Raw genomic sequence first — 23,789 nt, forward strand, 5'->3', positions numbered from 1 at the left:
ATATCGCGCACCCACGATTTTCCCCTTATTTTAAGGGGAAAATAGTGCGCGATATACGCCGATAAATACGGTACATTGTAGTCATAAAGGGATGGACATGGTCAGCAACAATACTCAGGTAGGCTGTGGCATTTAAACAATGCTCAATTGGTACTAAAGGGGCCCAAAATGTGCCAAGAAAATATCCCCCACACCATTACACTACCACCAGCCTAAACCATTGATACAAGGCAGGATAGATCCATGCTTTCATGTTATTTACGCCAAATTCTGACCTTGCCATATGAATATCGCAGCTAAACTCGAGACTCGTCAGACGTTTTCCAATCTTCTATTCTCTAAATTTTGGTGAGCCTGTGTGAATTGTAGCCTCAGTTTCCTGTTCTCAGCCGACTGGAGTGGCACCCAGTGTGGTCTTCTGTTGCTGTAGCCCATCTGCTTCAAGGTTTGATGTGCTGTGCGTTCAAAGATTGTATTCTGCATACCTTGGTTGTAACGAGTGGTTTTTTGAGTTACTGTTGCCTTTCTATAATCTCAAACCAGTCTACCCATCCTCCTCTGAGATCAACAAGGCATTTTCGTCCACACAACTGCCACTCACTGGATATTTTCTAATTTTCTGACTATTCTCTGTAAACCCTAGAGATGGTTGTGTGTGAAAATTCCATTCCACTAGATCAGCAGTTTTTGAAATACTCAGACCAGCCTGTCTTGCACCAACAACCATCCCACGTTCAAAGTCACTCAAATTCCCTTTTTTCCCCATTCTGATGCTCAGTATGAACTTCAGCAAGTCGTCTACACCAGTGTTTCCCAACTCCAGTCCTCAAGGCACACCAACAGGTCATGTTTTCAGGCTTTCCATTATTTTGCACAGGTGATTTGATCAGTTTCACTGCCTTAGTAATTACCACAGCCGTTTCATCTGAGGGAAATCCTGAAACCATGACCTGTTGGTGTGCCTTGAGGACTGGAGTTGGGAAACACTGGTCTACACCACGTCTAGATGCCTAAATGCATTGAGTTACTGCCATGTGATTGGCTGCTTAGCAATTGAACGCGTGTACCTAATAAAGTCGCCGGTGAGTGTATTTTTACAGGTAAAAGGGATATCCACTGACAGCTCTTCCATCTTGATATCCACTGACAGCTCTTCCATCTGTCCCTAATTTGGACGCAAAGTCCGAGCTTAGAAGGGCTAGCAATAGAAAAACTGTGGTTTGCATAAATATTGTCAGATATGTCCCGAATATTGGTGCGGGGGCAGAGAAATGTGTCTTCTCTAATCATCTCAGGAAATTTTGCAGGAGGGACACACCACCAATTATGACGTTATCTCTCACAGAACAGCAATAAATCGTAAATGAGGATGCACAAGTGACTTTTCTAGTTTTAGGACAGATGCAGATGAGGTATTGCATAGCCTTAGTGCTGCAAAAAACAAGAAAATAATTGCCTGGTGTGCAATTAATTTTGTACATTTTCATTTGCTTAAAGTTAACCAGTTATGATTGCCACCATTGCGGACCTCCTTCTGAAAATACTAGTTTCCAATGATATTACACCAAACTTCTTGCTATTTTAAGAGTCTCTGACCTGGAAAAAATGTGCTGCCAAGGAAAGTCAGAGCCCATTAGAATTCCTTATCTGCATATTTAAAAGTATAAAAAACTGGTCAGGGAGGCTGCCAAGAGGCCTACGGCTGCAGGAATATATGACAAGTACTGGCTGTGTGGTATATGTCACAACAATCTCCTATATTCTTCATATGTCTGGGCTATGGGGTAGAGTGGCAAGACTTTTTACAAAGAAAAACATCCAAGCCCGGCTAAATTTTGCAAAAACACATCTGAAGTCTCACAAACGCATGTGGGAAAATGTGTTCTGGTCTGATGAAACGAAAAAGGTTGCACTTTTTGGCCATGATTCCAAAAGATGTTTGGCCAAAAAACACTGCGCATCACCAAAAGAGCACCATACCCACCGTGAAGCATGGTGGTGGCAGCATCATGCTTTTAAGTCACATTAAAAAGGTAGATAACTTTTTGAAATTATTTATCATGTGGGAAATGTGTCATGGTCTGATGAAACCAAGGTTGAACTTTTTGGCCATAAATCCAAACAGATATGTTTGGCACAAAAGCACTGCACATCAAACGAACACCATACCCACAGTGAAGCATGGTGGTGGCAGAATCCTGCTTTGGGGCCGTTTTATTTTCAGCTGGAACAAGGGCCTTAGTTAAAAGGTAGAGGAAACTATGAACAGTTCCAAATGCCAGTTAATATTGGCACAAAACCTTCAGGCTTTTGCTAGAAAGCTGAACATGAAGAGGAACTCCATCTTTCAGAATGACAACGACCCAAAGCTTACATCCAAATCAACAAATGAATTGCCTTCACCAGAAGAAGATTAAACATTTTGGAAGATCCCAGACCTGAATCAAATTGAAAATCTGTGGGGTGATCTGAAGAGGGCTGTGCACAGGAGATGCCCTCGCAATCTGACAGATATGGAGTGTTTTTGTAATGAAGAGTGGGCAAATATTGCCAAGTCAAGATGTGCCATGCTGATAGACCCAAAAAGACTGAGGGCTGTAATAAAATCAAGAAATTAGACACCACAACTTGGTAAAAATTGAAAATCAGGACGACGATACCCAGATGATCAGGATTAGAGTCTCCAATGATGTGATAGATTGCTTTGAATCATATGTGTAATAGAAACAGTTGCCTCACACATGCCCCGCATATAGGGAAGGTCAGTTACATAACAGAGCTCCTCACTTAGCAGTCCGTGCTCACACAGCACTGAGGTTGATGGCTCCTCCTTACGCGTTACATCACTGGACACATGACTTTTTCAAATGTGTCACGTGTCCAGTGATGTAACGCATAAGGAGGAGCCATCAACCTCAGTGCTCTGTGAGCACGGACAGCTAAGTGAGGAGCTCTGTTATGCAACTGACCTACCCTATATGCAATCATATCGCGAGGCATGTGTGAGTGCAGATGTTTTTTTTTTACACATATGTTGTTCCCAGTTCATTTATTTGCGCAATAAGTTTTACCACTTGTAACGGGAGGGCCCGTGGAATCCAGAAGCTCTTACAAAGTATGAGCCAGGAAATAATGGACATATCTTGGATTGCTTTAACATGGGTCTGTAATCCACAATATAGTCCAGCATATCTGTAAGAACTATTTACAGGTTGTTGATTCTGAACTCAACAGGTTAATTGAAAGAGTGACTCATTCAATGTGGGAACACAGACTGTTAGGTGTTAATGTCGTCTGTTGTGATGTAAATTAATCTAGTATGGCTTCTGAAGTATCTTCCATTGTGTGGTGCTAATTGACCCTGTATTATGTGAAGGGCTATTGATGATAAATGTGTATTGCAAGTTAACAGACAGTCTAAAGGTCAGATGTCTGACTTATCAGCTGTAGTTAATTAGCTCATGTAAATTATGTCTACTAAAAGAATGTGTATTGTATAGCAGGTGAGAGGAGCCAGGATGTCTACCTTGAAAAGGTCATATCTTGGAGTCACCTTGTCTGGGTAAATGATTAATTAGCTCATGTAAATTATGTCAGAGATGGTGCCAGAATGTCTACCAGAAAAGATGTGTATTGGGCTCATTGTGTGATGGTGTGGGTGGAGTTGAGTCATTGTTCATTTTGCTTACTAACTGTATATAAGAGCCTGATTATCTCATTAAAGAGTCTATTCGTTTTGAACCTCAATACAGAGCGGTGTCTGGTTATTGGGGTTCATTTGCCTGACTGTGGAGTGTCGATGGCTGTCTTGGGTTCGGAATGGAATATCCCATTTGGGGTTCCGTTACATCACTCTTTTCTTTTTGAGCAACACAAGTCTATAAAGGATTGAAAGTAATGAAGGTTTGAAAGCAATCCATCACATCATTGGAGACTCTAATCCTGATCATCTGGGTATCGTTGTCCTCCGTTCCGATTTCTATTTTCACCAAGGACTGGTGTCTTTTTTTCTTAAACATTAATAGACATTTGGAAAGCACTTTCATTTATTTATTTATTTTCGGAACCACTTTATTTATTTTATTTCCTTGGAGGGTCACTGGATATTAAATATAAATTGTCTACAGATTGGATCACTAGAATGGTCTACAGATTGGATCACTGTGCAATAATTAAGGTTGATGATAGCGCTTTATTAACCTTTACTTCTATTGTATTTTATGGTAATCAGTACACAACACAACAATGGCCGCAATCATCATTTGATAATCTTAATTTTTTGGTTCACGTTTATTTGTTCACTTCAGCATGCTAGTAACTAACACTTGTAATAAAATCAAAAAGTAGGCTTCAAAGTATTAGTTTAAGGGTGTGTACACTTATGCAACCATATTATTGAATTTTTTTATCATTACTTTCCTCCACCTAAAAAGATTTCAGGTTGTTGTTCAACTGAGTTGTACAGTTTATAGGTCACATTAACCTCTTGACCACTGGGCACTTAAACCCCCTTCCTAACCAGACCAATTTTCAGCTTTCGGTGCTCTCACAATTTGAATGACAATAACTCAGTCATACAACATTGTGCCCATCTGAAATTGTTGTCCTTTTTTCCCCACAAATAGAGCTTTCTTTTGGTGGTATTTGATCACCTCTGGGTTTTTTATTTTTTGCGCTATAAAAGAAAAAACACTGAAAATTCTGTAAAAAAAAAAAAAAAAATCTTGTTTCTGTCATATTAGCAGGTATTGCAGAGTATTGGGGGTATTGCAGAGTATGGGTGGTATTGCAGAGTATGGGGGGTATTGCAGAGTATGGGGGGTATTGCAGAGTATGGGGGGTATTGCAGAGTATGGGGGGGTTATTGCAGAGTATGGGGGGGTTATTGCAGAGTATGGGGGGTATTGCAGAGTATTGGTGTTATTGCAGAGTATTGCGCAGGGAGGGATGGCTAGATCTGTGACTGCATTTGTCACAGATCCAGCCCACAGCAGCTGCTGCTGCTTCTGCTCTCCCCCCTCTCCTCTCACACTGTACCGATCCGAACCGGCGTCATGACATGACGCCGGTTTGTTTACAAAGTGATTGCTCCGTCATTTGACGGAGCGATCACGTGGTAAACGGCCGCTATCAGCGGCAATTTACCGCAATCTGTGATGCGCCGGGTCTTCTAGACCCGGCGTTTACAGATGATTCCAGGGGGCGCGCGAGTGAAGGATTCTGGGAGGACGTCCCAGGGACGTCCTCCCAGAATAACTCCACCGCGCTGTAGACGTCTTGTCTATGGCGCGGTGGGAAAGTGGTTAAAAGGTGGAAAGTTCTGAAATGATTTATGTTCTTCTCTTTTTTTTACATCACAGAAACCTGACATTTTAACAGGGGTGTGTAGACTGTTTATATCTACTGTATGTTCCAAAATTGGTTGGCACATTGTACTGCCTGAAGAAGTACGGTATAACCCGACATTCTTATTACTGTAAGATTTTGTGTGGTGTAGAATGATTTTGTGTGGTGTAGAATATTTACTATCCAAGTTTACTAGATCCAACATAATCCAAAGCTTTTTACTTCCGTTCCGGCTGTTTTGTTGGAGTTTACAACCTGACGTCACTTGAGCAATTATAAAAAACAGACGCTCACTCCTTAATGACATTATTTTTTAGGTAGAATCCAATTAGTGTATTAGCTTACCCATTAAGCTGTACACGATATCAACAGTTCTTAAAGTGAACCTGTGCTGGTATTTGCAAGACAAAGCAAAACATTAATTTTCAATGCCACTTTCCCCAGCAGCACATATTCCCTCGCCGCTCCATTCAGCCATGAGGGATGGTTAATACCCAGTAGTTTCAAGCATGGGGGGGGGATCATGTGTCTCACTTCTCTTTCTCCTAAAGCAGGGGTCTCCAAACTTTCTAAACAAAGGGCCGGTTTACTGTGCTTCGGGCTTCAGGAGGGCCAGACTGTGGCCATTTGGAGTAGAAAAGGTCCTGATGTCAATGGAGAAAAAACAATGCTCCATCTTTGGTGTCAGTGGGAGGAATTGTGTCCCATCATTTGTGTCCTTGGGAGAAATTGTGCCCCATAATTGGTGTCATTGAGAGATATTGTGTCCCATCATTGATGTCAATGGGAGTAATGGTTGCCCCATCATCGGTGTTGTCAGGAGAAATTGTGTCACATCATTGGTGTCATTGAGAGAAATTGTGTCACATCATTGGAGTCATTGTGAAAAATTTGCCCCATTATCGGTGTCATTAGATGAATTGTGCCCCATCATTGGTGGGGGTAGGAGGAATTGTACCCAATTGATTATTTCAGTGGGTGGAATTATGCCCCTTCATTGTTGTCATTTGGGGGAATTGTGCCCCATTGTTGGTATTAGTGGATGAAATAGTGCTCCAAGGGCCGAATAAAAGCAAGCAATGGGCCACATCTGGCCCCCGGGCCGCAGTTTGGAGCCCACTGTCCTAAAGGATTTTCTGGTTTACTGCCACCTATAGGAAGATTGGACACTGGCAAACAAAAACCATTGTGGGCTAGCCAAGGATAACCCACCTACTCCTAACATGCCTTGAGCCTAGGAAACAAAGGCCGAACATCGAGTGGCATCAGCCGGTTCAATAGAAACCAGCCAACATTCGGCCTGTGTGTAGTGGAGTAAGTCCAACAAAAGCTTATCGTTCAGCCGGCTTCTGTCCAAGGGTCATGACCGAAATAGGTCTGCCAACTGGCTCCCAATCAGCTCTCTCAGCCAATGGCCAGAGTGTTCTGGCAGGGGGCGGTGGGGGGGTGTCAGTTTGTTTGAGTTCCGTGACTCCTCAGATTAGGAGATGTTACTTAAGAACTAAGGCCCTATTCACACCTAAGCGTTTTATAGCCTGAAGCTACAAAACGCTGGAGGGGGGGGGGGGGGGGGGGAAATCCATTCGTCTCTATGGAGATGGTTCACAACTCCACTCCAAAATGCCTGAAGCCAGAAGCTCCAAAACACCTGAAGCTTTTTCTGAAACTTTTTTTTTAGGCAGATTACAGGCATTTTTCTGCTTTTTACATTGGTGACCTGCACAAAATTGCTGCAAAAACGCATCAAAATCATGTGCCTTTCTGCCTAAAAATGCTATGCTCAGGTGTGAATGGGGCCTTAAGGAACTCAATGTTAGACAGAGTCTCCATGGCTGAAGGCTCAGAAGCTGATAAGGGAAGATCATCAGACAAGGCATCAGACATACCGGAGAGGGAAGTCGTAGAAGAATAAGCGTTATGGTCAGAGCCAGCAATCAAATGTGCTATTTGGCCCATAAAATTCTGTATGACTGTGGTGAAAGAGTCTGACAGTCAGTAAAGACTCAAAAAATGGCATAGACTTTAAATGACTGCAAAATTCCAGGTCCTCAGTCTCGGGCACCTCAATGCAGGTAGAACCATGATCGTTTATTAGTGGATTATTAGCTGTAAGTGCCCAGGAAAGCGGGACTGTTCCCTATGTGTCCAGGAATCAACACAGGTGGGGGCAACGTAACACATGGTAATGGCCTAAATACTCATGAATTCGGCTGTTGGTAGCAGGAGAGGACCGGGCAGCGAAAAGTGACCAAGTCACTGTAGACAGGTCTCAGAAACTGATTTCCATGCATCACTTGCAGTAGCGAGTGGTTACTTCCTCAGCACTGAAGAAACTAGAAAGAGCGCACGAATCATGCACACATGTGCAACACTCCACCCAATGGAGGAAATCAGAGCTCAATCCCTCAGTAATAATTTCTTCCGTCATAAAACTGATGGAAAGCAGGAATTTTAAATGGTGCCCAGTGGTCCTAGTAACAAGGAGGCTCCATGTATTCAGCCCATGTGGACTACACACACAGCAAGTTTTCAGACAGGATCACAGCTGGGGCTATGCCACAGCTCTGAACCTGGAAAACGCTCCGCAGTGAAAACAGTACACGCACATCTGGAAAGCACTATAATGCAGAGCCCAGTGCCCGAAGGTCACATTCCAAGCTAGCCCGCATGTCCAGCCTAGGGTATTCCGGATATGGTATTCCAAAATGAGCTTTAGGAAGAACCCATATGGATAGTTCTGTAGAGACACCAGCTCAGCAGCTGTGTAGCAGGAACAGGATTGAAGAAAATATATAAAAAGTATTTTACGAAAAAAAGGTAGCAGAGAAAAGATGTCTATCCTCCTTGCACAGTAGCATAAAATAAAGACATACTGGGAGAAGAAAGAGTTATGAGCAGTGGCGTAGCATGGGGGGGGGGGGAAGTTGCCTCGGGTGCAAAGTTTAGAGGGGCGCAGCGGCAGGTGATAGATTACCTGCATTACCTCTTCTCCTGCGTTGTGCAGTCTAGGAGACTGTAAGCTCTTCCGCTTCGCTATGAGAAAGAAGTTGCGGTGCAGTCCCACTTAGGCTCCAGCAGTGACACTGACACAGCAATGAGGAAATGTACACTGAAGACCATCCATGATGATCCCAGGGATTGTGACTGTGCGGAGACTGGGGGGGGGGCAGGGTAGTAGGGCAGGTTAGTATAGAAATCAGGTAGGTCAGTGTAGTGGTCAGCATAGCAATCAGATAGGTCAGTTTAGTGGTCAGTGTAGGAATCAGGTAGGTTAGTATAATGATCAGGTAGGTCTGTGTAGAAATCAGGCTGGTCAGTACTATTGTACTAGTGGAAGGGACTCCGAGTGCTAAAAATCCGCGCGTTAGGGGGCGCAAATCTCTTGCCCTGCCCCGGGCGCTGACAACCCACACTACGCCACTGGTTATGAGACAAACAAGTTGGCCACACTTCAATGACATCAGCCTTCCCAAAGTTTTATGATTCAAGGACTAGATCACAGAAGTGTCTGCCCAGACAAAGCCTTACTCTGACAGGTTTTACCCAAAAAAAGCTTAAATCATACACCTCCATCTTTAAAGTGTCACTAAACACACATCAAAAAAAAATATCAATAAATGGTGTATTGCATGCTGTTCATACTCACTCAGGCACTATGAGATTCTTTCTGCATTCTGCAAAAGAAAATGGTTGATCCTGCTGTTCTCTCTCGCTCCCTTCTGTCCATGTCCCCCAATTCAGCTGGGGATTTTGCAGAGAAGTGTAGCTCTGCACATGCTCAGTTTTCAGTGCATTTCTAGGTTGAGCATTTCCTCCCTATCACATCTGAGCAGTCCATGTGACTAAACAGTCACACATGTGGGCATATACACAGTGGTAAATGACAGCCCACTCCTTCCCTCCTCCATGCCCACTAACCAGCGAAACACAATGGGGTGGGATATTACATCTTGATTAAATGGAGGTTTCATCTTATTCTAAAACTCAAGCGACACAGCCTGTGACTGGCAGAAATCTGCCCACACCAGGTTGCCTCAAACAGCGGCTCCTGCGTGCATGCACGGGAGTGACGCCATTGCGGCTCATCCAATCAAAGGACCGGAGCCCGCCATTTATTGTTTGTTAGTGTCCGAACCTCCCCTAGGCGGCAGTATAACCCGACAGTTTCTGAATCCGTGTCCCCAAGTTATTGCAAATCTCCTCGGAGGGGTCCCTTCCAGCCTCTGCCCACAACAAAAAGTTTGGGCTGGAGTTGGACTTTAGTTTCAAACCTTAAAAGAACAGGTAATCACTAATACAGGCCTAATAAAGTATTTCAATGTACAGAATAAAACAAGAAGGATATTATTGTTGTAACTGGACCAGAAGTTCATCCGTAGGCAGAAACAGAGTATGGGTGAGGATGAAATCGTCCAACGCTAGTTCTGGTGGAAAAAGCAAGAGAAAAAAAAATGAAATTCGGATTATTAAAAACAAGTAAATATATTCTCACAGCAACCAATGAGATTTGTGGTGTAAATTTTTACAGTATTTTAGAAAGTGACAGAGGCAACACAAATACATTCTTCTCCCAGCCTCCCCTATTATCCTTATACTAAAAAATTGTTCATATTGTTTTAAGGATTTTTTTGCCGCCCTGCCAGCGCAGCGCCTGCACTCAGGCTTTCACACTGGGATTGTGCTGCGCTTTACCCACACTGCAGGTGAGTACAATGAACCGGGTTTACTGCGCTTCGCCATAGACTTCTATTATATCGTGTGGGTTTGGTGTGCTTCTGAATGCAGGAGTATTGCTGCTCTTTCAGAAAGTGCACCACACCTGCAGGATATAATAGAAGTCTATGGCAAAGCGTAACTAACCCATTAAAGTTGCAGATGCACTGCACCCGTGGTGCAGGTAAACCGCAGCACACCAGTGTGAAAGCAGCCTTATAGGGGGTTCAGAACAGTAAAGGTTCATTTACATTTGCAGTTTGGGGGTGGTAAAAATATGTTTTACCACCCCTGCCCCAACTGCACCCCCTTTAGCTGCAGTGGCCAGGGGTGTACACATGTCGCAACCGCAGCAGGAGTTATACGCCCCGTCATGGTTGGTGGTAGAGGTCAACCGATATGGGTTTTTCTCTGGCCGATGCCGATATATGATGCCGATTTTTGCAGCCGATATTTTAGGCCGATTTAAAAAAAAATTGGGCAGGTGGCACTGACAAAGAAAAAAAACATTTAGAAGGGAAATCCAAGGAAAAGGTAAGTGAACCAACAATGCACTAGCTTAAAAGAACCCATTTAGAAAATAAAAAACAAACCTTTACAACCCCTTTAAGGCTCGTAAACACTATACGAAAATCAGGAACTTTCGTACAATTTTCGTATAGCATGTACACAACTTTCGACAGCCGACTCGTACGGGAACAAAATGAATGATTATCGTTTAAAGGGTATGGTTTTCGTACAAGGAAAAAACAGAAAAAGACTGTGCATGATCAGAAACAATAAAAAAAAAGCCTTTGTCTTAAAGGGAATTTCCGTACGAATTTTCGTTCATCGGTTCTGATTTGCTGTGAAACATCGTAGGAAAAAAAAAAAAAAAAACGAAGGATCGTTCGCCCGCATTTCTTATATTATTGTTGTTAACAGTGGCGGCTGGTGCTCCAAATTTTTGGGGGGGGCGCAAACGAAAAAAAAAAAAATTGCAGCCTTACTGTGGCCATCAAATGCAGCCACTGTGCCATCAATTGTCACCACTGTGCCATGCCATCAAACGCAGCCACTGTGCCCCTCAATTGTCCCACTGTGCCAATTGTCACCACTGTGCCCATTGCTGCCACTGTGCCAATTGTCACCACTGTGCCCTTTAATTGTCGCCACTGTGCCCATTGTTGCCACTGTGCATGTCACTGTGCCCTTTAATTGTTGCCACTGTGCCCATTGATGCCACTGTGCCCATTGTCGCCACTGTGCCCTATAAAATGCACTTACCTTACTCCTTCCACGTCTCTCGATGTCTTCTCCCGCCTTGGTGACGCTTCAGCCAATCAGGTTACCGATAACCAGAATCGGGGGACCTGATTGGCTGAGACGGCCGTCAGTCTTATCCAAGGGACGCACCCCAAGTGCGTTCCGAGGATAAGACATCCGGGAGCCGAGGGCTGTACTCGGAAAGCCTATCAGAGCCGCTGGCTCTGATAGGCACTTCCGCACAGCCAACCAGCTGCCGTTCTTCAGGTGGCCGGCGCTCAAGTTCCGGCCAGTAGCAGCTGGCAACAATAACATACATTCATGCAATGCATGAATGTATGTTATTAGACTCAGTGGCGGAGAGCCAGAGGGGACGGCGCTCCAGCGCCCTCTATGGAGGAACCGCCACTGGTTATTAGACAGCTGTTGCCAGGACAAGTATCCCCTTTTGAGGATATCAATATAGTCCAGTGACAACTCAAAATGTTGGGCTTTCCTTCACTTTCAGCCCCAATGTCATTGGTCAACTGAACAAAGAGGGTGTTAATGATAAAATATACTAAAAATAATAGCAAAAACTGTGCTGTGCTCAGAGTAAATAAAAATACACACATATACAATGAAAAACCAAAGTGAATAAATGGTTGCTAGTGACTAATAATGTGTGAATGATATGTAGGCAAATTCAAACCCAAAATGAATAATTACTGTCCCCTAACATAAGACAATATATAAATCGAATGACACCAAACCTACGCTCAGTGTAAAAAGGAAATTACATGAATAGTAACTGATAAAAATTAACACTACTGACAGCTGCACTCAAAAATATTGCACATAAAAATATTGATTTGCAGGTAAAAAGAAAGAAATTTTGTGCTGTCATCAAATACGTTCATACATAAATTCATAAAATGTATATCAGTAAATAATTTATAAAGTGCATATAGCGCCACAAGCCAAAAAATAAAAGTGAACTCATCAAAATTTATATAATCCACAAAAAAAAAAATCTGTGCTATCATGCAAAGAAAATAATGTGCAGAAGAGTCCAGAAAAATTATTAAAAGAAGTAAAAAGTCCCAAATAACCGATTGGTTAAGTATAGTGTTGCACATGTGCACGTCTTATTGTGCTAGTGCTGCAAGCGATCACCAAACGTGTTCCACTCCAAGGTGGAAAAGTTCGCCTCTTACCAAAAAGGAAGACCTGGTTAGGGGTCTGACCTCGCTTTAGCAAGTACAACCCTCACTATAAGTATGGAAGGCAACTCCCAGCAGGAAGGCAGATATAGATAATCAATCCCTCAGGCGCACTCTGCAGATCACAACGCCAAAATGACACCCACCGTATATTAATCCCGCAAAATCATGTGGGGCATAAGAAAAAAAAAGGGAAGAGAGCCTTCATATCAAAGATTTATTTTTATAATATTATATATATATATATATATATATATATATATATATATATATATATATATAAAAAAAAAACACACATTGCATTCGCATTCCCCTGTTCTGCTCTTCCGGCCGCAATCGCGGACTCCCGTGAAACATCGAGTTCCCGGGACCCGCGGCCGCACTTGCGAGGCACGTGCACCCGCTGGGTGGCAGATTTAAATGGACGTACATGTATGCCAATCTGCCTGCCCGTGCCATTCTGCCGACGTACATCGGCACGCTGCGGTCGGCAAGAGGTTAAAGCGTGTGAGGGGCGGATGCCTACAGAAAAGGCCGTATTTAATAATGATGGGCTGAGCTGATATTGGGGGTGGATTTCTCAATAAACCACACGGGCTTCTCAATAATACATCCACCCTTTTGAGAAATCCACCCCCATCGTTTGAGCTCTGCCCATCATGATACAATATGGCCTCTTCTGGATGCATCCGCCCCTTGCAGACTTCAATGAACAATACACCCGCCCCTTGCAGAGTTGCACGAGCATCGGGAGTGTGCGGCAGTGTGTGGCACAATGTCGTCTTCATCGCTCAGCCGCCGTATTCAGCTGATCAACAGCTGTTCATGTTTGGAGACTTTCGGTGGCTATGTGTGCTCCGTACTGTGCAAGAGTTGCGCCTGCGCAGTACATTGGCGGTGCATTATTCAACGGGGGACCTTTCTTCGGTCACACTCTCCTGTCATGCAAATTGGATGCAGGGATAACCTCATCCAACTTGCATAAGTGTGAACCCAGCCTCAAACCAATTAAATCTCCCTGGGATACTGATGGCACCATATCCGATATGGTGCATATCCTATCAAAACTTTTTGCCCAAATGATGGTGCCACCAGTGGGGTTCCATAATGTGAAATAAACAAGTATCCGCTGTAACATCGTGCACAGTGACACTTAGCAGAGAATAAGGACTCAAACTACAGGGGCTATGCTACAATATTGATCATACAATTTCTGTACAATCAGCATTAGCGCTATCAAAACGATGTCAAATGAGGCCCTATCTGTATTATCCAATCCAATTGCATGCCCTTGCACTATACACTTGCTAGTAGATCGAAATGAGATTGTACATTTTAATAACGAGGACATTTTTTTGGTGTTAAAATGAATCTGTCTTCAATCTCAGAGGTGTGCTTCCCCCGGTATTTACATAATGGTTTATCATTCATCTTCGGACATGCTTCACACGTTCAATTTGACCCAATTTACTTGCACCCTCCCAAAGCTTTAGTTATGCAACACAAGAATTACCTGTGTGTGTGCCCTGGCATGTTTACATGTGCTACGCCGGTACGGCACGCCCAATTAGTACCTGTATAACACAATGTGCTCAATGAATTAACATATCTATATATCTACTGAGAGCAAGGACCTGAGCATTCCCACCCCAGCAATGGTAGAAAATCCAAACACAGGTGCCAATCACCATCTGATCCTGTTCTGCTAAAAGAAGATTTAGAAGATACCGTGCACAATCAGGAGATCCCTGTACATTATATAGACACCCAGCACTGTGTGATCCGGTCCTATAATCTACAATCAGGAGATCCCTGTACATTATATAGACACCCAGCACTGTATGATCCCGTCCTATAATCTACAATCAGGAGATCCCTGTACATTATATAGACACCCAGCACCGTGTGATCCCGTCCTATAATCTACAATCAGGAGATCACTAAACATTATATAGACACCCAGCGCTGAGTGATCCCGTCCTATAATCCACAATCAGGAGATCCCTGTACATTATATAGACACCCAGCACTATGTGATCCCATCTTCTACAATCAGGAGATCCCTGTACATTATATATACACTCAGCACTGTATGATCCTGTCCTATAATCTACAATCAGGAGATCACTAAACATTATATAGACACCCAGCACTGAGTGATCCCGTCCTATAATCCACAATCAGGAGATCCCTGTACATTATATAGACACCCAGCACTATGTGATCCTATCTTCTACAATCAGGAGATCCCTGTACATTATATATACACTCAGCACTGTATGATCCTGTCCTATAATCTACAATCAAGAGATCACTAAACATTATATAGACACCCAGCGCTGAGTGATCCCGTCCTATAATCCACAATCAGGAGATCCCTGTACATTATATAGACACCCAGCACTATGTGATCCCATCTTCTACAATCAGGAGATCCCTGTACATTATATATACACTCAGCACTGTATGATCCTGTCCTATAATCTACAATCAGGAGATCACTAAACATTATATAGACACCCAGCACTGAGTGATCCCGTCCTATAATCTACAATCAGGAGATCTCTGTACATTATATAGACACCCAGCGCTGAGTGATCCCGTCCTATAATCCACAATCAGGAGATCCCTGTACATTATATAGACACCCAGCATGGTGTGATCCCATCTTCTACAATCAGGAGATCCCTGTACATTATATATACACTCAGCACTGTATGATCCTGTCCTATAATCTACAATCAGGAGATCCCTGTACATTATATAGACACCCAGCACTGTGTGATCCCATCTTCTACAATCAGGAGATCCATGTACATTATATATACACTCAGCACTGTATGATCCTGTCCTATAATCTACAATCAGGAGATCATTCACTAAACATTATATAGACACCCAGCACTGAGTGATCCCGTCCTATAATCTACAATCAGGAGATCCCTGTACATTATATAGACACCCAGCACTGTGTGATCCCGTCCTATAATCTACAATCAGGAGATCCCTGTACATTATATAGACACCCAGCACTGTGTGATCCCGTCCTATAATCTACAATCAGGAGATCCCTGTACATTGTATAGACGGCCAGTACTGTATGATCTCGTCCTATAATCTACAATCAGGAGATCCCTGTACATTATATAGACACCCAGCACGGTGTGATCCCATCCTATAATCTACAATCAGGAGATCCCTGTACATTATATAGACACCCAGCACTATGTGATCCCATCTTCTACAATCAGGAGATCCCTGTACATTATAGACACCCAGCACTATGTGATCCCATCTTCTACAATCAGGAGATCCCTGTACATTATATATACACTCAGCACTGTATGATCCTGTCCTATAATCAGATCCCTGTACATTATATAGACACCCAGCACGGTGTGATCCCGTCCTATAATCTACAATCAGGAGATCCCAGTACATTATATAGACACCCAGTACTGTGTGATTCAGATGGGGGGGGGGGGGTCACGGTCCATAACACAGCACTCAGTCCACATCAATTTCTAAATAAGGATCAGTATTCACTGAAATCATCAGTAATGCATTGTATCAAAGCAATCATGCATTTATAGCCATGAAAAGGTTAAATCTTTCTATTCCATCAGTTTCTGGGTAGCGCAAACACAGTGACAGTCCCTTCTGCCCACGCACCTTGTTAGTAAAAGAATAGGACAGGCCCACTACTCATAGAGCCTCACAGCTCTGCAATAACCACCATAATAATAGCTCAGTATAACAAGTGGCAACACGAAAATGGGGCTCCAGCATATAATTTAACCTGTACAATAAATACCGGTTTCTATTCTTGTAAACAGACGAAATCTGCCTTCTGTGTGACATTCATGCAAGCACTGGGGCAGGGGTGACAGACCCCCCGCATTCCAGCGCCTCTCTACATTATGCAGCCCATTTTCAATTTTCTGGGGTACATGTGTTGAGCGAACAGGCGTCGTGCTTGAGTGATGTGGTGGGGGTGGGTATTGGGGGGGGGGGGGAGGGGATGTTCAGTAGAACTTCACGTCTTGCTTCAACCTGCTGTACAATCTGTTCTGTATTAATGTAGAGCATTCAGTGTTCTGTACAGTCCTAGGGCTCCCAGAATCTTCATGTGAATCGATCAATACAAGCTTGCCTGCTGTGAATCTAGCAAAGAAGATTCAATAAGCGTAATGAAAATTTGCAAAAACGCAGAAACCCCCCCGCAGCCAATCAGCAACCATCTACATCTCATGGTAAGATGACATTTGATGGACTGCTACCAATTACTGTCTTTCACACTTCATTTTTTTTTTTTCATTCTACTGACAGTTCTAGTTATTGACTGGGTTTGGCGCATTCAGAAAAGGGGGATAATGGACAGCAAGACTGAGATCAAATGATTTGCCAGCATGCTGGTCAATCTCCCCAACCTGGCTCTAATGGCTTCAGTAACAATATACTCCGATCTGAACTTAAAACATCAAGGTGGGAATTATCCACCTTTAATTCTCTTTGACTAGTAGATGACTACTATACAATTAGAATAAAGTCAAATACTATACTGCCATATTCATTACCATATCAGTCAGCTCTAAAAGCCAGAGGGCTCCAAGAAAACAGCTTATACTCAGCATGGGAAAGCAAACAAATAGCCAGATTCAGAAAGACTGGCTTAACTTTGAGGCGGCGTAGCGTATCGCATATACGCTACGCCGCCGTAAGTCAGAGAGGCAAGTGCTGTATTCACAAAGCACTTGCCTCCTAAGTTACGGCGGCGTATCGTAAATGGGCCGGCGTAAGCGTGCCTAATTCAAATGAGGAACAGGGGGGCGTGTTTTATGTTAATGACTCGTGACCCGACGTGATTGACGTTTTTAACGAACGGCGCATGTGCCGTCCGTGGACATATCCCAGTGTGCATTGCTTCAAAGTACGCCGCAAGGACGTATTGGTTTCGACGTGAACGTAAATTACGTCCAGCCGTATTCGCGTACGACTTGCGCAAAACGACGTAAAAAAATTGGCTTGTTCCGACGTCCATACCTTGCATGGGCTGCGCCACCTAGGGAGCAGCTTTATCTTTACGCCGGCGTATCTCTTACATAAACGGCGTAACTAATTGCGACGGGCGCACGTACGTTCGTAAATCGGCGTATCTTGTTCATTTGCATATTCGACGCGGAAAACAACGGAAGCGCCACCTAGCGGCCAGTGTAAATATGCACCCTAAGATAGTCTCCTACGCCGCTCGTATCTTAGCCTAATTTAAGCGTATCTGGTTTCCAGAATACGCTTAAAATTTACGACGGCGTAGATTCAGAGTTACTATGGCGTATCTACTGATACGCTGCCGTAACTCTCTCTGATATATATATATCTAGCTAATATAGTCAATCAACTTCTGGTACACTAAAAGTCAATTACGACTCACCACCAGTAACACTCGTCCCATAACAAGGCTTATAAAGTCCAAGGCTCACCGCCAGTAACACTCGTCCCATAACAAGGTTTATAAAGTCCAAGACTCACCACCAGTAACACTCGTCCCATAACAAGGTTTATAAAGTCCAAGGCTCACCGCCAGTAACACTCGTCCCATAACAACGTTTATAAAGTCCAAGGCTCACCGCCAGTAACACTCATCCCATAACAAAGGTTTATAAAGTACAAGGCTCACTGCCAGCAACACTCGTCCCATAACAAGGTTTCTAAAGTCCAAGACTCACCGCCAGTAACACTCGTCCCATAACAAGGTTTATAAAGTCCAAGACTCACCACCAGTAACACTCGTCCCATAACAAGGTTTATAAAGTCCAAGGCTCACCGGCACTAACACTCGTCCCATAACAAGGTTTATAAAGTCCAAGACTCACCACCAGTAACACTCGTCCCATAACAAGGTTTATAAAGTCCAAGGCTCACCGCCAGTAACACTCGTCCCATAACAAGGTTTATAAAGTCCAAGGCTCACCACCAGTAACACTCGTCCCATAACAAGGTTTATAAAGTCCAAGGCTCACCGGCATAACACTCGTCCCATAACAAGGTTTATAAAGTCCAAGACTCACCGCCAGTAACACTCGTCCCATAACAAGGTTTATAAAGTCCAAGGCTCACCGCCAGTAACACTCGTCCCATAACAAGGTTTATAAAGTCCAAGGCTCACCGGCATAACACTCGTCCCATAACAAGGTTTATAAAGTCCAAGGCTCACCGCCAGTAACACTCGTCCCATAACAAGGTTAATAAAGTCTAAGGCTCACCACCAGAAACACTTGGCCCTTAAGCCCCGTACACACGGGCCGAATGTTGGGAGACACCGGACGTTTGGCTGGCTTCTGTCGGATGAGCATGCTGGAAAACCAGCATCCTTCCGACTCCCAATCAGTACTTTCAGCCAATGGTAGAGAGCGCTGATCGGGGTGTTCTGGCGAGGGGGAGTTCTGGTGGGGGGCTGTTCCCCTGTCAGAACTCAACAACTCAGCGGGGGAGATCGCTGTACTAACTTCATGTGGTTAGTACAGAGGCTCTGGCCAGAACTGACAGTTTTTCTTCATTCAACCCACCGGGTTGAACAAAAAGAAACCCTGTAGTATGTACCAGGCATTTATGAGGTTTTTAAAGTCCAGGGGATCCGGAAAGGTTGCAAGAGCCTAGCAGGGTCTCAGCCGATCAACAGTTTACAGTCCTCTCATAACTGTTGCTGTTCCACACTACACCTCACAGACTCCTGCTGGCCGTTTCCTGTTCCTTTTCTGGACTCTCCTGCAGGGTTAACCCTTTCAAGACCAACATCCCTGTAATCAGGGTGTGCAGGCTCTTTCCCACCCAGTGTCTCTGTAAGCCTCCATATTACTGGTTCCAAATGAGGACTTGCCAATCCAGAGAGCACCATAAATCATTCCTCTTCTATTTGACCAGGCTACCCCAGAACCCAATCACCCTGCATAGGCGAGAACCTCTCAGCACTCAAATTGTGTTCTCATCATCCCCCTTAAAGAGCCCACATCTCACATCGTGGGGACACAAATCTCCTGTCCAGGGCGTAATGGCGTATCCGTGGTAGAATCAAGGTCGGGCAAATTGCACAGTGTATGGGGCATACACTGTGCATCTGCCTGACCTTGATCCTGTATATTCTTTTGCTTATATTGTGGAATTGGATTTTCTTTGCTGCTAATTTGACAATCATCATATATCTAAAAATAATTCAATGAAAATATTCCAGCTTCATCCACAAGGGATGCAGTTCTAATGGTCACGCGCAAATAACAACAAAACGAGAGAAAATAGTTCCCCCAAAGAAGACCGAGATTAGAACACTATGGAAAAAACACTGAATTTTATTAACCACTTAACGACCGCCGCCTGTAGATATAAGTCCACAGAATGGCACGGCTAGGCAGATGTACGTACCGGCATGTCCTGTACATCTACCCAGCCGTGGGTCGCCGCACGCGTGCCCACGACCAGGTCCGAAGCTCCGGGACCGTGGAACCCGATCACCGCTGGGGTCCTGCGATCGTTCCCCGGAACTGAAGAACGGGGAGAGCCGCGTGTAAACACGGCTTCCCCGTGCTTCACTGTGGCGGCTGCATCGATCGTGTCATCCCCTTTATAGGGAGACTCGATCGATGACGTCAGTCCTACAGCCACACCCCCCTACAGTTGTAAACACACACTAGGTGAAACATAACCCCTTCAGCGCTCCCTGTGGTTAACTCCCAAACTGTAACTTTCATTTTCACAATAAACAATGCAATTTAAATGCATTTTTTGCTGTGAAAATGACAATGGTCCCAAAAATGTGTCAAAATTGTCCGAAGTGTCCGCTATAATGTCGCAGATACGAAAAAAGAAAATCGCTGATCGCCGCCATTAGTAGTAAAAAAAAAAAAAAGAAAGAATTAATAAAAATGCAATAAAACTATCCCCTATTTTGTAAACGCTATAAATTTTGCGCAAACCAACCGATAAACGTTTATTGCAATTTTTTTTTACCAAAAATATGTAGAAGAATACGTATCGGCCTAAACTGAGGAAAAAAATGTTTTTATATATTTTTGGGGGATATTATAGAAAAAAAGTAAAAAATATTGCATTTTTTTCAAAACTGTCGCTCTATTTTTGTTTATAGCGCAAAAAATAAAAACCGCAGAGGTGATCAAATACCACCAAAAGAAAGCTCTATTTGTGGGAAAAAAAGGATGCCAATTTTGTTTGGGAGCCACGTCGCACAAACGCGCAATTGTCTGTTAAAGCGACGCAGTGCCGAATCGCAAAACCTGGCCTGGGCCTCTGGCCTTAAAAATTATAGTGCAACAAAAGACATATAGAAAATGGCAGATAAACAGAGTGGTATCGCAGTTAAAAAAGACAACGTTGTCAATTAAAATCAAGGGAATCGCAGCTGCGCATCACACATACATAACCCAATGACCAAACACACAATTAATGGAGCACAGCTCAGAGTGGGAACACCCCTAGACTTTAGTACATTGCGTAGTCCTGTGTATGGAGGGGGGTTTCAGGGAGCTGAATGTGCTATTTAAAAAGGGTGAATCCAGAGATAAGGGTGCTGGTTGGATGGATGCGTGGAGGTAGGTCTGTCACTTTGTCAATAGGACAAATACTTGCTAATCACAATGGTAATAGAACTCAGATGCAGTCCATAAAGAAACACTAGTGTGATTAACGCAGGTATGCACAGGCTTCAGTAGGTACATATATGGCACAAATGTGGCGCTGGGCTGCAGATATGGGGGAGAGTAGAAGGCACAGGGGTCAGGCTGGTATTTTTTTCTTGCTTGCTGTCCACTCTGGGGCTTCCCTTTTCTATGTGATCTCCTCTCTGATTACACCTGCTATAGGTCTATGGCGTTGCTTTCATCTTTTTTATTTTTTTGTGACCAGTGCTCTGCTATGAGTGTTGGCACCTTCGTCGCTCTCCCTGTTCTGAGCTCAAATTGTTTTAAATCTATTACTTATCTGCTTATTTCTACCTTTAGCACATTTATTGGTTGTCTTTACACTGGGTTCAGGTCTGTTTTTGTACCTGTCTTTTAACCACTTCATTACTAGGCACTTAAACCCCCTTCGTGCCCAGACCAATTTTCACCGCTGACGCATTTTGAATGATAATTGCGCGGTCATCCAACACTGTACCCAAATTATATTTTTATCCCACAAATAGAGCTTTCTTTTGGTAGTATTTGATCATCTCTGCGATTTTTATTTTTTGCGCTAGAAACAAAAAAAAAAAAAAAATACAGAAAATGTTGAAAGAAAAAAAAAAAAAAAAACACAATATTTTTTACTTTTTGTTATAATAATATCCCAATTTTTTTTTCAAAACAATTTTTTTTTCCCCCTCGGTTTAGGCCGATGCGTATTATTTAACATATTTTTGTTTAAAAAAAAATCAATAAAAAAAAAAAATCGCTATAAGCGTCTATATATTGGTTTGCACAAAAATGTTGGAGGGCATACAAAACAGGGGATAGATTTATGATTTTTTTTTTTTTACTAGTAATGGCGTTTTTTTTGTCAGGCCTGCGATATTGCAGCGGACGTATCGGACACTTGACACAATTTTGGGACCATTCATACAGCGATCAGTGCTATAAAAATGCACCAATTACTGTATAAATGTGACTGGCAGGGAAGGGGTTAACACTGCATACCAGCGCCACCTCATCAGTGCCACCTCATTGAAGAAGAAAACTTACTTATTTACAAAAAAAATACAGAAAAAAATAAAAACATATATTATTATTATATATATATATATATATATATATATATATATATATATATATATATACACATATACATACATATACACACACACACACACACACATACACATATATACACACACACATACATACATACATATACACACACATATATACACACATACATATATTAATTAGGCCTTCAGGACTAGACATGCATTTGCAAAGCCATATTATATTGCATCTATGGTTGTATTTAGCATATATTGCTTTGTAAAGTCAGCATGTTTTATTCTGCTGCTTCTCGTCTGCGTTCTTTTCCTTAGAAATCAATACAAAAGCAAGGTAAATGTGTCACAAGCCCATTGTACACACACACACATAAGGCCAACTCCTGGCATAATGTAAAAATCCAGACAGTAATAAATATAAAATAATCCTTTCTACTCTCACAAGAAAGAAAATAAGGGGAAAAAAACACTGGAAGGAGACAGAATGATAAAGAGACCAAACAAAAATATGAGCTAGTGGTATAGGGTAACACATCCACCATACCAAATGTAAATGAGAGATGGAACTCACTTTTAAATGGTATTATATATAAATAAAAGACGACATCTGTCCACAGAAGCAATCAGATTCCAATCTCTCCACCATGGCCAAGACCAAAGAGCTGTCCAAGGATGTCAGGAACAAGATTGTAGACCTACACAAGGCTGGAATGGGTTACAAGACCATCGCCAAGCAGCTTGGTGAGATGGTGACAACAGTTGGTGCGATTATTTTCAAATGGAAGAAACACAAAATAACTGTCATTCTCCCTCAGTCTGGGGCTCCATGCAAGATCTCACCTCGTGGAGTTCCAATGATCATGAGAACGGTGAGGAATCAGCCCAGAACTACACGGGAGAATCGTGTTAATGATCTGAAAGCAGCTGGGACCATATTCACCAAGAAAACCATTGGTAACACACTACGCCGTGAAGGAATGAAATCCTGCAGCACCCGAAAGGTCCCCCTGCTCAAGAAAAGCTCATGTACAGGCCCGTCCGAAGCTTGCTAATGAACATCTGAATGATTCAGAGGAGAACTGGGTGAAAGTGTTGTGGTCAGATGAGATCAAAATCAAGCTCTTTGGCATCAACTCAACTTGCCGTGTTTAGAGGAGGAATGCTGCCTATGACCCCCAAAACACCATCCCCACCATCAAACATGGAGGTGGGAACATTGTGCTTTGGGGGCATTTTTCTGCAAACGGGGACAGGAAAACTTCACCACATCAAAGGGGCGATGGGCGGGGCCATGTAATGTCAAACCATGGGTGAGAACCTCCTTTCCTCAGCCAGGGCATTGAAAATAGGCAGTGGGTGGGTATTCCAGCATGTTAATGACCCAAAACGCACGACCAAGGTAACAAAGTACAGGGGGGCCTCCCAACTTACGAACAAGTTAGGGACTTTAGGTTTGTTCTCAAGTTGAAAATATTCGTAAATTGGAAACCGCATGCACAGAACGGCAATTACGTCATTTTCCGATGTTCCGTCGA

At 43.2% G+C, this 23,789-nt stretch overlaps 1 protein-coding gene across 1 annotated transcript in view; it reads right to left on the reverse strand.

The window, feature by feature from the left end:
* RAPGEFL1 (Rap guanine nucleotide exchange factor like 1) overlaps positions 1–23,789 on the reverse strand; it is a 108,298-nt gene that overhangs the window by 66,024 nt on the left and 18,485 nt on the right. Inside the window, exon 2 of the mRNA XM_040331183.1 lies at positions 9,692–9,770. Within this exon, the coding sequence (XP_040187117.1) occupies positions 9,692–9,770 (79 nt within the window). The remainder of the gene's footprint in view (positions 1–9,691; positions 9,771–23,789) is intronic.

The sequence above is a fragment of the Rana temporaria genome, chromosome 12, assembly GCF_905171775.1.
Source record: "Rana temporaria chromosome 12, aRanTem1.1, whole genome shotgun sequence".
Classification (NCBI taxonomy): domain Eukaryota; kingdom Metazoa; phylum Chordata; class Amphibia; order Anura; family Ranidae; genus Rana; species Rana temporaria.